The following is a 17,252-nucleotide window of genomic DNA, read 5'->3' on the forward strand; positions in this document are numbered from 1 at the left end:
GTATTTCCAAACACAATTTGGTCAGTTCTTGTTTGAGCAATTCGTGACTAGTTATTTGCTTTTTTGTTAGTTGATAATCCATCCAGCTCCATAAATTTTTCGATTGGGTTTAAGTCAGGTGATCGTGCTGACCAAAACATAAGTCGAGTATTACTTCAAGATATAATCGGTAAACATATGTGCTTTAAAATAATCAGTGATTGTATGTGCTGTATGGCATGGAGCATTGTCTAGTTGAAATAACCAGTTTTAATCAGCCTGGAACAAATCGTGACTAGGGATAAACGTATTTTCCAAAATGCACAATACTGGTTTAATTTTACTTCGTACATTTTATGAAAGCCAAAGCCTGAGCCTGATATACATCCTCATATGCCGACGGAACCACACCTCCTTTATAGTATTCTTACAATTTTTTTTTCTCTAAATTAATAAATTATAGCTATAATATAAATAAACATAAAAATACAGAGTACATCTGATCAGTTTATCGGCTTATCATTTCTTACAAGTATTATACACTTAAAAAACAAGTGCATTTAAATATTCTGTACAATGTGCATATATATATATATATATATATATATATATATATATATATATATATATATATATATATATATATATATATATATATATATATATATATAAATATATATATATGTATATATATATATATATATACATATGTATATATATATATACATATGTATATATATATATACATATGTATATATATATAAATATATATATATACATACATATACATATATATATATATATATATATATATATATATATATATATATATATATATATATATATATATATATATATATATATATATATATATATATATATATATACAATTTTAATTTAATTCAGCTGTTAACTAAATTAATGAAAATTAAAAATGTACGAAAAGTTTTAAGTTTAAATGATAATAAATTTAATGAGGAAAAACAAAAAATTTAAATCACTATTTTTTACAACTTTCTTTAATTTTTGTTTAAAGTAAAGTAATTAAAAAGTATAAAAGTACTTTCAGTTTCATATTTTATTTGTTTCTAAAAATAATCGTACATTAACGCCCATTAACTTCTGCACAACTGTTATTGTCATTTTCTTACCAATAGTTGACTATGCATTTAGCAAATTTGTACTAAATTAATAGTCTTACCTGTTTCACGCAAATATTCTTTGCGAAATCCCTAATATTTTTCGACGGGCCGAAAGTGTGGACAGCTAGGTTTCTCAATTTATACAAATCCAAAGTTTACTTAGCGTAATAGCACAAAGCTAGGTCAGGCCAAAGTAAAAAAGATCTGGCGTGTAATCGTTTGATTGGCAAAAGTGGCTTTTGAAAACATTCTTAGGTATAAATTTCTGATGTCAAAATTGATGACGCCACAAAAGGTTCACTCTTTTTTCTGCAACTACAAATTGCATTCCATTAGAGCAATTTTTTTTTGCCTGTATTTATACTTGTTGTTTACACTGTTAAAAAAAAATTGAAAATATTTCTATTATGAGTGGAGGGTTCAAAAGACTATTCAAAAGACTAATTTTGCTATTTCATTATTTTATTCGTTTGCATCAGGTGTTTTCAGGGGCGCTTACAGCTTTAATGACGCCTGAGGCATAGTAGCAACTAGGCGCCTCTCCAAGCATGCATACTTTTAATTTAAAAGCATGTACATTGATATATGTTAATGACTGTGTTTTCATTTCTAACTTTATCTTCATATTTTCAAGAAAATTTGGATCTAATCTGGATTAAATAACACTTATGCAACATATTTACTGATTAGGATTAACAAACAGATTCTTTGAAATTAATATTGAAGACACTCTTTTCTTGTTTATTTATTAGCGAAAATTATTATTATGTCAAATAAGACCGAGTTGTAACCAATTCATTTTCAACTTGTATGTCTTACAGACGCTCTTGTTTTATAGTGGCTCGACAACCATTCTTTTAAATTAATTTTAGTTTATTTAAAGATTGTTCACCTTCTGCAACAAGTACTCGCGTTGTTTTAATGTTTAAATAAGAATGCATATAGATTGGAAAATAGGCTATAGACCCCTTGAGTATAATTGGTTGAGAAAGCAAAATTGAAAAATGAAGACTCTTTCAAAATATTTAGATCCCAAATACCATCCATAAAGTTTTCTTCTATTTCACAATCTTTAATTTTTAGCGGTTATTGATCATGCAACCAGATGAATGAGAATCAACCAGATGAATGAGAAACACTTTTTATAGTCCCAGTTTTAAATTGAAATTGCTGAATGAAATGGCAAAGCGCAACGTTAAAGGTTTTCACTTTAAGCTTATATTCGGGAAATTTATGGAAAAAAATGCATACCCGTTCATTACGATTTCGCTATCATCATTTGCTTTGTAAAAAAACTCTGTTTCATTGCTAAGACAATTCATCTGCTCATCATGGCTCGATATTTTGGTTGAAGCTAAAGTAACGGCTTTAGAGCAGCCGTAATTTTCTGTCGTCGTTTTGTAACTAGTCTTATAGCTGCAATCTGAGCTGAAAGTCCGGAAAGCTCTGAGTCCGGAAAGCGTACATCTGACGGTACTACAGCTGAAAACAAAAAGATCTTAATTTATTTATTATAATATTCAATGAAACTTATACCTAAAAAGTTTAACAATGATGAAGAAAATCAACACCAGACTTTCATATGCTGGCGATTGATATCATTAAAATACTTTTAAAAAGATTACTGTAGGTGCATCAATTGCATCCTGCGCTAATTTATTCCTACAATTTCCAGCACCTTTTTTCGAAAAAGTGCTGATGTTCTTGATAACCTTGTATTAGTTGAGGTTTTAAACAGGTTATTTTTCTTAATTATATGCTGATTTTGATGAAAAATTGTAAACGCATCAAAGTTTTGAAACTTGATTTTAAACAAGCTTCTAATTTCTTTAACAGAGGTTAACCGTGACAAGACCTGATCTGTAAACAGCTTTTGTGATGTACAAATCTATGTTGAGACTTTAATATTAGATTGTGCGTAGTGTTTTATAATCCTATCTATAATAATTCTCTTTGTCACCTTGCACGCTATAGATGAGTGACACTAGATTATAATTATAAGTCTTGACTTTGTTTCCTTTTCAAAGGTTAGGCGTGACGTTTGATTTAGGTTGTGATTTTAACAATTCTTAGGGAGTCGTTAAACCTGAGCAAATAAAGTTAATTTAAATTTGTTTTTATTTTAATTATTATTTTCCCATTTAAAATTGTGATTAAATTTTCTTTCAGAATAATAATAAAAGTATTTATGAAATATATTTACTTTTTTCTGAAATAACCTGGCAAAGTTTATCTTTAACAATAAAATGATTTGTTCGGATAAGATCTAGTGTCGACTTCAATGTCTTCAATATAAAAAACAAGTCAAATTTTTTTTGGTTGGCCTCCGCCTACCAAAGAAAAGAGGTAAACTATTTAAAACTATTATTCTTTGGTAATATAAATGAAGCAAAGTTAATTGCTATGCACATCAGTAAGTAAATTTATTTTATACTAAATAAACATAAGTAATTTTTTTTAATTTTCTGTAACTAAAATTTCATTATAATTATTTTTTTGTCTTTTCGTCTTCTGGCACCCCTATTATATTGGCGCCCGGGACACATATTCCCATTCGCCCCTCACTCTCGGCGGCCCTAGGTGTTCCTGTTTTTACTGGAGAGTTTTTAATGAAAACTTTCAGTTTTTCCAATTTACCTTAATTTTTCTATCACGTGATCTTTAAGACAATTTTTTTTCTTCTGATAAGTTTTCAAATTTTCCTCTTTCAAAACTAGCTGAATGAAAGGTAATTTATTAATCCAATGTAATAAAAACTTTGTTACTAAATCTTGTTATGACTGAGATTTCGATGAATCAAGCCAGCTAATGATTTTGCTTTCCTTTTGCCATTAAATTTTAATATTCAACACTTCCGCGTTTTAGTTTTGTTCTCCCTATAAAGTTTTTTCATGACAATTTGAACAGTTGAATTTGGAAATTTACATGTTTTTGAAATTATTGAATATGAGCGATAAATTTTCTACATAGCTAAAAAAAACTAAACACACACACAAAATCTAATCAGATGTAAACCAAAGTACATCCGCGCACAAAAACCAACCAGGTGCAAGCAAAAATACACTCGCGCGCTAAAAACTATTTACGAAGCATCATTTGCAAAAAAAATTAGAACTAAGGGCATTTCGGAAAAACTCAATATAAAATCGTCCTAATTTCAAACAACGATAGCGATTTTTTATGCATAAAATGTAAAAGTTTTTAAGTATTAATTCATATATACTCATAATTTTCTTGTTGGATTCAAGGATTTAAATGTTTGCATTTGTTCTCTCCGTATATAATTTTTCATACATTCAATATATATATATATATATTTTAAATAAAGTATAAGCCAATGTAATGCTGGAATTATTTATAAAACAATGTATTTAAAATGCATTTTTTCATATTTCATGCAGAAAACATTTAAAGCATAATGAAAAAATAGAAGTGACTGCTTAAGTCATATATACATACATATATATATATATATATATATATATATATATATATATATATATATATATATATATATATATATATATATATATATATATATATATATATATATATATATATGTTAGTAGAAAATCACTTAACTAAATTTTTCCATTTGACACTGTGTTTCATCAACAAAGATTCATCAGAAAAATTTTCAGATGAATCTTTGTTGATGAAACACAGTGTCAAATGGAAAAATTTAGTTAAGTGATTTTCTACTAATATATAATTGCTCTGTTCTTTTAAGAACATTGAGCACTCTATTGTGTAGAATACTTTTGAAAGTTGTTTAAATATATATATATATATATATATATATATATATATATATATATATATATATATATATATATATATATATATATATATATAGTGAAAACTAAATAATTATTAACATGTATTTCAACTACATTACTTAAAGTTTCACGCAATAGCGATCATCAGATGTAACAACAACAACAAAAAAGTAACGGCAAAAATTATATATAAAAAATGCTATGGAGTGTCCGCTTTGATGAAATTAAAGTATTTAATTAGAAATTTATTTTCATGGCGGCATTTTGACGCAAGCTCGGTTCATTTGTTAAGCAAATTTAATGGTGATGTGATAATGTGTTATTTTTCTGTCAAGCATAAATTGTAAAATTTACCACCAGGTTTGAATGGCTCCGCTTGATCGAGGATATTCCATTTTAATATAGGTTCTAAAGCTTTATTTTTGCATTCCCACGCAAATTTTGAAAGTTCAGTGGAGTTGGCCTTACTTTCATAAACAAAGGAGTTTTTATGTTTATACCATCTGTCTTTGAAGGTTTTCTCAGTAAGCCCAATGTAATAATATCCTTCTTCTTCTTGGTGAGCTTTTACGTTACAAATATAAATAAGATTTTTTGTAAGGCATTTTCCGTTGAGTGGGCATAAGGTGGTTTGTCGACAATTGCATAATTGATTGGCATTTTCATGAGATTTAAATAATATCTTTTTATTATGAGAAGTAATGATACTTTTGATGTTTGGAAGGCTAACCTTTAAGTTGTTTCGAATAAAAAGTTTGTGAAATTTGTGGCCTTTAGGGAAACATTTATCAATTGTACTCAAAAATATTTTGGCTACGTGTGTGCTGACGTTGAGCGAATAAGGTGGGTTAAACCAGATGTTTTTTTTTTCGAGATTTTGTATTATATTTCTGGATATTAGGAATGAAATTTTCTGAGCACTCTTTTAGAACTTATAAAAAACCAGGAGATCCTTTGTACATTAACATTCCAATCATCCACCAAGCATTACTAAATCGATACCAAAAATGATCTCTAATCGCATCAGTAATATATCTGTTCGCAAAGAAGCTTTTGATAGAGGCGCACCATTTTATAAAAACATTCTCAATTCTTGTGGATTCAATAAGATCAATTGTTAGAATATGTGTAAAATAAATTTTACACATATTCTTACAGAAAACAAAGCATCAAAACACAATTTTTTAAAAGTATAATCATTTATCTATTGAATTAAAAACAAAAAAATAATTATTGTGTACCTAGAAAAAACGTTGTATAATAATTATTATAATGATATATAATCATATAATATTAGCAGTAAGCAACCCGTAATACAAGTTATTAGTAATTAAATCATTTATAACAATAAAAACATTAATAACTTGATATATTATCTAAAAAATTAAATACAAATTTATCTATAAAACATTTTAGGTTTTTTATTAAAAGGCCTATATATGCGGTATTTTACCATATATGCTTGATGTACAGGGCCATACGAAAAAAGATATGTATATGTATATATATATATATATATATATATATATATATATATATATATATATATATATATATATATATATATATATATATATATATAAATATATATATATATATATATAAAATAACTGACCTTATTCTAATAAATCATCAATACAAACTAGCAAGTGAAGATAACACTTGTTATTATTAATATTGTTTGTAATACATTTGTAATTAGTAATATTTGTAATTATTAATATTGTAACTTGTAATTATTAATATTGTTTGTAATACATCAAAATAAAAAATGGTAACAATACGATGCAGCGACTACGTTTTTGTTCTGATTTTCTAACACTATTTACCGCAAGCAAATACGATTAGTATTTTATTTTTGAAGAACATAGCCTAACACAAAATTCAAAATCAAAGATTTCAATTTTTCTATAACTATATACTGATATATATTTTATCGTATAATAATATAAATTTTTTAAAATTATATATAATTTTTTTTCTAAAATAAATATTGAAAATCTTCAAAAATTAGAAATTCTTTTTATAGATAGTTTATGCTTTTGTTTAATTCGGTGTTTTAACTTTTTTTTAACATTTTCGCATAAACTGTCACGGAGAAAACTGTCCGCGGAGTAAGTTGTCCGATCGGACATTGTACTCCGGAGTAGAACGTTCTAGTTTGTCCTATCCGTCCGTCTAGGACAATTTACTCCGGAGCAAACTGTCCTACGTTGGAGTAAACTGTCCTACTTTTTTGCGGATTATTTACTTCGGACCATTCGAGCGAAGTGTTTTAGCGTTTGTTTAAACGATGGTTTGAAAACTCGCGCATTATTCTGGGGCAAAAAGAAAACTTTACCACTTTATATACTAAGTATAATATTATTATAATTAACATAGTAATATTATGCGTCATGTAACTGATACAAATAAACCTGAAGCTTGATAGTTCACAAGGTCATTTTTTTCCGGTTTAAAAGTTTAAAAAAAATAAAAAAATGTTAGCACTGACATGTTTAATTCTTTATAATATAAATATACGAAATATAAACGAAATATAAAATATATTTCGTTTAAGGTTCAAGTTAAAAACAGTAAAAAATAAAAATTATGTTTTTTATGTTATCTTATTTGAAATTTATTCTAGATTCAAAATCAGAGCCGTAACCACAAATTTGATATTAGGGGGCCCTAGGGCTCTTTAAAAGAAGGAAGGGGATAAAAAATTTGTTAAAATTATTTTATGTATATGTTTTTCCCTTAAAATTATAATTTTAAAATTTTTTGGAGGGACCAAGACTCCCCAGGTGGTTACGGCTCTGAGAATATATATACATTTATATTATGTAATTATTCTTAAAAAAATAAATTATTCTTATATAATTGAATGTAAATGTTCAATATTATAAGAATAATTGATTTTTTTTAAAGTGAAGTTTTTTCAGCTCCTATAGCAACGCCCATAGCAACGGCGATTTCCTGACTTTTAGTAAACTAAATTTTTTAATTTAGTACCTAATTGTTTTTGCAACCTTTTTTTTCAATTTATTTAGTACCTAATTAACTTTTGTCACATATATTACTAATATATACTTTTTAAATGTGTTTTAAAAAGAATTTTTTTTTTTTGACCTAGTACAAAACATAAAATTAAAAATGAAAACTTGAAATTTTCATGTTGTACTCTTCTACAATTACTTGAGGAACTGCAGCAGAATCACAGTAAACTCATGATAATATTTTAAGTTTTGAACAATTATCTTAAATAAAAAATGGATTTTTTATTTTTGCTTTAACTGCTTAGATCTGCCATTGTGATAGAAAAATTGTTATGGAAAATTTCCAGGCCAGTAAAAACGTTCTGAAACCTTGTAGTGCTTGTTCTTCTAAGGTGATAAGTAAGATGTTTACTATGACAAAAACAAATAATTTACTTTCTCTGCTCCTTGCTAAAAATAGTCTCAACCCATAAACCCTTCTTTGCCATATTTTTTTATTGATTACCTTCCATTATAAACCTGGAAAACTTATATTCTCTTTTCATTAGGAGTACACCTAATGGGATAGACCCCTTTAGCTAAGTAAATATTAACATCGAGAAAGTCTTGTTCTTCTTTTTCATCATTCACTTAATCCATTTTATTTAAGAAACTAAAGTAAGTTTTTTTAAAAATTGTATCTAACAAACTGGTTGACTTTGTCAACCAAATTATATATATTTGACAAAAAAAACTGTAGGTTATTTAAGAAAATGTAGGTTATTGTAGAAAATGTAGGTTATTGTAATGTAGGTTATTTAAGAAAAGTTTAAGTAAATACCAGCTAATAATATTAATGATACAAATAGCAATGATAAAAATAAAACAACCAACTGAAACAATTACAAGAATGATAAGATAATTTTATAATTTAAAAAAAAATTAGTATTTATTTTTAAACAACAATAATAAGCTAAAGCAGTAGGAAACTGCTTTAGTTTGTCACTGTTCTATTAAATAAACCGTTCCATTAATGATACACAACTGTATAAACAATAATGATATGTTTGTTTGATTAGATAAGGTATACTTTGTGGGGTTTAAGAAATAGTACAACATACATATTATAGTAGAGTAAATAAATGTAAATAAATGTAAAATAAATGTAAATAAATAATGGTACAAAACAGCAATAAGATATTATCTAACTACAGTTAAATCATATTTTGCAATGTTACCTGAAAATAAAACTAATCCTACTTTTATTGAGTTGAATTCAATTTTTCTTTAACTGTTGGTGAATGATTAATAAAGTAAACTTAAATTCATGGAAGTTTACTAAATTAAAACCATATTTCAACAGTAGGCAAACTAAAATAAAATAATGGCAAAGTTAAAATCAATGAAATAATGGAATAAAAAATAATCATTTTTTTAAAAATAACTAATAATAAAAATAAATCAAAAACTACAAGTCTTTGAAACCTTATAACAAAAAACTTCTTCAAACTCCAATCATAAATAAAAATAAATAATAAATCCAAATAAACAAATAAAGCTCCAGCATAAATAAAATAATAGACAAAATAAGGACAGTTAAAAGACAAAATAAATATAAAGAAGAAGAGCAATAACGCTTTAAACTAACATTACTCTTTAAGCTAGAACTACTTTTTAAGCTAATGCTACATTTTAAGTTAATACTACTCTTAATCTTTCTTACTATAATGAAATGTCTTCATAATTACTTTTATTTATGCTATTATTTATACTTTTAATATCCAGAAGTTAATTGCAAGAATCACACAAAAAATCATCAAAGCTGCTTTCCGAAATGTTGATCAAACAGTTCAAGTGATATAACTCATTGCATTTCAAACATTTAATCATTTTGCCTTCAGCAGGCATCCGAAAAGAACAGAAAATTTCTATGACCTCAATACGGCTAACACAGCCCCTTCCTACATTTACACTAACAGTTGGGAACATGGGAAGAACCTGTTCTTGAAGTCTTTTTAATAAATGATCCCGCATTATACTTTGCTTAAACAAACAATGTTCTGGTTGTATCTGCTTAGTTAAAGCTGTAGCAAAAGCAACAGCAAATAAGCCACAATCATTCCCTCCTTTGTACTGTTGAACATCCATTATTTTAATGGCAATGTTTTTTTCAGGACATGTTAAAAGAGCAGCCACCAGTTTTTTTCCTTGATAACTCAATGAGTGCAACAAGCTGTCATAAACATGAACTTCATTTAATTTTCGTGTCCCTATATTGCTAATTGCAAACCAGTGCCCATATCCATTGTGAAGTATCTGGATGAAAGGACTTCTCATAGTAACAAATGACATATTTAATTCTAAGATTGGATCTTGAAAACCAGAAATTAATGATTGTGCCTTTAAAATATTTTGTGAGGCAAAAATTATGTTATCTATTAGCCACTTATTCTCACTCCGAAGAATATTTTTTTTCACTAAGGTCAACTCAAATAAACTATTTTTTATCCAAAATACTTTGTTCTCTCTTTCTTTGGATGCAATTTTGAAGGATTCTACTTCAATTGAATTTATCTCAATGTTGTGATCATCATTGGATTCATTTGTTTCATAACATTTTTGCTTTGCTGGTTTACAATAATCATGCTCATCATAGTAGCATTTTGAGGGTTGCATTGACATTGTAATTGGAATAGATTTAATACTAGGTGTTAAAAATGCATGAGATGTTTTATTCTGGTTGTTGTTGTTGCTTGTAGAAGAGCTTATGGTTGAAACTGAATAAGTATTTGATGGAACATTAACAGAAGTTGTATGTCTACTATCAATTGTACTACTTATCTTACTACAAGTAAGTAGATATTCTTGAAGAGAATCAGCCTCTGGTGTTAAGGTTTTGCTTTTTTGAATATCCTTGTAAGTATTATTAAATGGGAGCAAAGTATTTACTTTGTGTTAAGATAATCTACTATGTTTAGTTTGAAAGTACTGTGTGTATACTAGGTATATACTTGTGTGAAACCTAGTATACCTAGATATACCTAATACAAACATTCAGTGGACATACTTTGTCGATTGCTAGTATACTAGGGACATACATACTCTAATACATAACAAAACATGTAATGTAAAATGGTAGCAATAATGCCATCATATATTACAAAATCTTATATGTACACTGCAAAATAGATCACTAACATATATTATATTATATACTTTAGTGATCTGTAACACTGACACTGTATATAATATAATAACAAATATAGTCGATATGTCAAATAGAATATATGATAATTATATATTCTATTTGACAAATAGAATATAAAATTATCATATATTCTATTTGTCATATCGACTATATTTGTAATCTACTTTACAGTGTCATAAATGTTACAAATAATTTGTCATAATGACTATATTTGTAACTTTCTTAACAGTGTATAAAAGTATATATCATATTGTAACTATGCTACTAGTAACATAGATACAAAATGATATAATCTATGTATAATGTTTATAATCTATACCTGCTCTTCGTCGAATAGCCCGCTTTTCATTCGGTGTGCAGTCATAGCGATAAACAGATGTAGATATATAGTTACTAACATCAGCAAGCATTCTTTCTTCAGCATTATTCTGTTCATACATTTTTAAAATTAATTTTTAAAATGATGGTACAAAATCAGCCGCAATTCATAAAATTACACTATTCTCTTGGTCGGACAACTTACTCCAAACTAGGACATTCTACTCCGGAGTAAAATGTCCGATCGGACAGTTTACTTCAGCGGACAGTTTTCTCCGTGACAAAACTCACAACAGCAAAAATGCCGCTCTAAAAATGGTGCCATTATTGACATAATTTTAACTTAAAAGTTTTTATAACATAGTTTCATTTAGCAGTTACTTAATTGAAAGTATTTCATATTTTTTCCAAAAATGCTATTTTATTGTTTTTTCATTTTAAAATTAAAACAAAATTAAAATAATGAAAATAAAAAAATTTAAAGCTATGGAATCTTTAAAATTTATTTTAAACTTACCTATAATTAATAGTAATAAAATGTGTCGTAAATAAGTAAATTGTTAAAGTGTAATATGAAATTGTATTTAAAAATATTTGCGGTATTCCCACACCTCAATTAAAATAAATTCGTTAAATAATATGGTTTTACGCTATTTTTAAAAGGTTTTATTTGTGTATTTATATAGTTCATAATCCAAAGTTTTCATAAAACATATCTTCTTTAAATGTACTTCTTGCACAGCCATCATCCCTTTTTAATCTGTCTGAGGACAGGATATTACGGAGTGATTTGTTTATTTACATACAATAATATAAACTGTATAAAAATAAAAAACTTTATTTATTATAAAACAAGTTTATATCTGTTTCGAAACAAGAGTTTGATACTTATTTATATAAACCTAATTTAAAATTTAACACCAAAACTTTTTTCTTAAATGAATTAAAACGCAATACAATTACTATATAGTAATTGTATTGCGTATTAATTTATTTAAAAAAATATTCTGGGGTTAAATTTTAAATTAAGTTAATTTAAGTCCAACAATAAAAATATGGGCTGCGGACTTTTTTAAATTTAACATTGCGATCGTTAAAAACTGTTGATGGGTTCATAGTTTTTCTTATGAAAAAAATATCAAAATACGTCTTAAAATATCTACTTTGTTTTCAGAGCAACATTATTATTATGCAAAATACAAATATAATTGCGCTCAAAGTTGAAGACTTAAAATCTAGGGATTAATAAAATTTAATTTGTGCATACAAATATTGTAAATAATTGTAGAATTTCTTTAAAATGTAGAAAAAATTAAAATTTGCCAAAAGGCCCATATTTAGATAAAAAAGTGAAAAGCCCATGCGGGAATCCCGCATAACCTCTACCCCTCAGCAATGTCCCTATCAGCAATGTCATTGCTTATAGTTAATGACATAAAAACTGCATTAACATCAGTTAAGTTCTTTTTAAAATCTGTCACAACACAGCAAGCACCAGTAAAGGAAAGTTAAGTAAAGCCTGCAAATACCTAATAAAAGAAATGAAAAAAAAATTACAATTTTTAATTACAAAAGTATTATGTGCATTTTATTGTTAGTAGAATTAGGATAATAATAATACAAAAAATATAAAGAACAAAAAAATAGGTAAACAGCCTAGTTCTATAAACACAAAACACAGTAACAATAGCGCATAGCATAATATATTTGTAAGCACACATTAGTGTCTCCAGAATAATTAAAAAAGAAAATATTATAAAAAGGATAGACAAAATAACGTAATAACAACTTAATAACTTATTTTATTAACTAAAATACTTGAACTAAAAAGATTTTATTTGTTACAATATTTGAACAATCAAGGAAAAATTATATTCATTAATTTAAACAATTATATCAGAAAATAGCAAGCAATTTGTAAGATATTTTTTAAATGGTCATTATCAATTGTGGTATTAAGAAATATGTAAAAAGTTTTATTAATTCTCCCTCTCATCTAAGAGAAAGAGGGAGAAAATGTTTTCAAAGCAGAATGTCAAAAAAAGTAAAAAAACACCCTAAAGATAATAGTAACTGGTTTTATTATGTTACAAGTAAACAAAATTATTTTTACCCTGATTAAAAGATAAATTCCCAGCATTTCTTAATTCTCTCTGACTGTTGACTAATGATTAATAGAATAAACTTAACAGCATTTTAAATTTACAAAATTAAAACCATGTTTCAACAGTAAGCAAACTAATCAAGTGTTGACAAAAGCAACTAAAAAAAAAAAGGGACTGTTATTAATCTAAATATTACTATAAACATATATACTATCAATCACTCAATATATTACTATAAATATTACTATAAATAGAAAATTCATACTTCGCTTTGTTCTCAAGTGTCTAAAGTAAAACCGAATTAACAGACATTAACATTAATTTCAACAATGATTAGATTTATCCTACATAGATCTATCTCTTTTATTGAACAACGGCTATTTTTATGTCGCCTATTACCATTTACACTAATAACTTCGAGCCTAATATCATCCATTTCAATTTAACTATTATCATTAAACATATTACCAACATTACTATTGTTACAACTGAATAATAAATAAACATAAAAGAATCATACAAAGAGCAATTTTTTTAAATTAAAGACTATATTTCAACTTTATTTTAAAAATTTATTGTAAAACTGAGATACACAATTTCTGACCAATGTTGCATGTTCAGGATTGTGCACCAATTATGCCATCTCTTGGGGAAAAAAAGTGAATAAACCATTGGATCTAAATTAGCTGACATTCTCAATAAAACTTCTAAATGACCTTTTGGGTAAATAACTTTCCTGGAGGCAGGTGCAGCACAATATCCAACGAATACAACTTCATTAACTATAGTTTGCAAAGAAAACATTAAATTATGTAAGCAAAGTTGATTGCAATGTTATTGCTTTCTAAAACTTACTGCTGCAAGTGGGTCAGAGATATACAATTGATAATGATGGGGGAATATCTTGATCTGGCCTAAGATTACTTACACAATAAAAAACTTGACCACATATTTTAAAACATGGCAGCCTGAGATTTATAGGTTAAACGACATTACCAGTAAATCAAGCAAAATAAAGACAGGCATATTAAATTCTAATATATTTAGAAAAATTTATATTAGAATTATGATATAACTTCCTGTAAATCTTGCAGAAATAGTGAAAAATGGAAGCAAAACTATCTTGCTATTATGGAAACATAAAAATATGTTTTATCAAGAAATTTTTAAGCACAGCAATGCTGACAGATCTGGCTCATTTCTCCTAAACAATTATAATCTAGAATAGTATCACTTCTTGCTATACAACTTAACTATATGCTATATAACTTATTTAAGCCTAATATCGACCATCAAAAAAGAAAGAGAAAAGATTTTAAATAAAAATATCAAAATATTAATAGTCTAAAGTAGTAAACATATCTACAAAGTGGTAAACATTTTTAAAAAAAGAAAAATCAACAAAAACCTGCAATCCTAATAACAAAGATATTATTTAGTAATATAAACAAAAACACAATGTTGAATCTTACTTGGTTTCTCATCTATGAAACAATTTTATTTAACTATTTAAAAGAAGAAAAAAAAAAGAAAAAAAAATCAAAATGCCTTATGTTAAGCAATGTATTTGAAAAAAAGAATCAAATGCAATTACTTTAGAATATATATGATATATAAACCTCTACAATTTAACTCATTAGCTTAACCACTGGTTTACCATTGAGATCAAAAATTAATAAATAAAAATTAAAACAGTTTATAACAAATAATATTCAAAATAAAAACCTCTAACAATTAATTTAGGATTTATTAATATCCATATTTTTTTAAAATATTTTTATCTAAAGTAATAAAAAAAATTAAACCATTTAAGAATAAATTTAAAAATCTAAATATATATTCAGATACCTTAAAAAGAAGCATAACACAACATTCTATTGACAACTTCCAACATAATTTTATTTACTTTCTACTACTTTTTTCTATTTTCTATTTCATATACCTTATTTTTTTTTATCTAAAAGAAAATATACACATAGATACAGAGAAATGTAAAATATACTGAAATATACGCAAATTTATGCAAATACACTCACATGTCCACAAATAATATTTAGTCTTATTTTATCTAAAGAAAAGAAAACAGGCTATGAAAATCAGAAAAATACAAATAACCAACAACAAACAAATAGCAGAAAATTTTATAGTAAAACTGCTGATTTTGAAATGCAATCATATACACTGGAGAATAAACCGTTTGTGGCTGTGTCACATATACGGGCGAAGCAATATTAGAATCTCTTGAGAAGTCAATTGAAGATTGGTCGCTACCAAGAGCAGTACCAATATACGTTCCTCGAGACAATGGTAGTAATATGAGAGCAGCCATAAACATTTGCCAAAACTTTATGAAATTACCTTGCTATGCTCATACGCTTCAATTATCATTTAAAGATGCAGTATCCGAAATTGAAGGCATGATTAGTATGATAAATGCGAAAATGTAAAAAAATTGTCTCGCACTATCATCACAGTATTCAATCATCTCAATTGCTGAATGCACAACAAACGCAATTAAAAAGAGATGAACGTGGGCTCATTAAGAGGGTTAGCCCTAGAAAAGATGCATCAAAAGTAGGTTTAGATTTTTTGAAAAAACGCAGACTTAGAATGCGCGTCATAAGTTTAGCGCATGCGTTGTTGCTTAAATGTTCCGTCGTAAAACCTCGTGGATACAAAGTCACTGTATTTTTTATTTAAAGCAAGTTGACTATTTATTTTGAGGATCAAGATGATCGAAAATAACGTGCACCAAGATTTGGAAGATGTAACGAGTAAGATTTTTTATTATTACTTTATTATTTATCTATTATCAGTTTCTATTCAAGTATTAAGTAAAATTTTCATTTATTTCAAAAATAAATGTAAGTGTAAACACATACAATGTATGATACATATATGTTACAAATATATATGTATGATACATATATGTTACAAATATATATATCTATATATATATATATATATATATATACATATATATTTATATATATATATATAAGTATATATATATATATATATATATATATATATATATATATATATATATATATATATATATATATATATATATATATATATATATATATATATATATATATATATATATATATACATATATATACATATATGTATATATATGTATAAGTATATATATATACGTATATATACATATATATGTATGTCTATATAGAAATATATACATGTACGACTATATATACATATCTACGAACATGTATATATATATATATATATATATATATATATATATATATATATATATATATATATATATACACATGTACGTAGATATGTATACATAGACGTACATTTATATGTATATATATATATATATATATATATATATATATATATATATATATATATATATATATATATATATATATATATATTACAACAGTATTTGTACTGTTGCATAAATGAGATTTAAAACCATCATTTAAAAGGTTTATTATCTTTTTAGATGCAAATTCTGTTGCATCAACTTCACTGTCAAGTTCAACTTCCGTTATGGAAACAAAGCACATTTTAGCTACATATGCAGATGTTTGTGCTAAAATAAAAGAGCATGAATTATTGCACACTGTTCATTACATTGTTGGTTTTACAAGATGCATGGAAAAAAGCTTCGAAGGTTTTTGTTATATTTTTCATATTTATAATAATATTATATTTTTATATGACTAAGTTACCTATTATATTGTGTGTGTTGATGATAAACAAAAGGAACGAGGTGTTAC

General features: G+C 26.0%; 2 protein-coding genes across 5 annotated transcripts in view; both read left to right on the top strand.

The window, feature by feature from the left end:
- The window catches only part of LOC101235146 (melanocortin receptor 5), a 100,788-nt gene that overhangs the window by 16,970 nt on the left and 66,566 nt on the right, over positions 1-17,252 (top strand). The window lies entirely within an intron of this gene.
- The window catches only part of LOC136088598 (uncharacterized), a 9,624-nt gene continuing 7,824 nt past the window's right edge, over positions 15,453-17,252 (top strand). For 2 of the 4 annotated variants that reach the window (XM_065812619.1, XM_065812620.1), the window contains exons 1-2: positions 15,453-16,265; positions 16,976-17,146. In XM_065812619.1, coding sequence (XP_065668691.1) covers positions 16,223-16,265; positions 16,976-17,146 — 214 coding nt within the window. In that variant the 5' untranslated portion in view covers positions 15,453-16,222. The remainder of the gene's footprint in view (positions 16,266-16,975; positions 17,147-17,252) is intronic. The other 2 variants (XR_010642307.1, XM_065812621.1) reach the window with 1 other exon arrangement.

This window comes from Hydra vulgaris, chromosome 12 (assembly GCF_038396675.1).
Source record: "Hydra vulgaris chromosome 12, alternate assembly HydraT2T_AEP".
In the NCBI taxonomy this organism is placed as follows: domain Eukaryota; kingdom Metazoa; phylum Cnidaria; class Hydrozoa; order Anthoathecata; family Hydridae; genus Hydra; species Hydra vulgaris.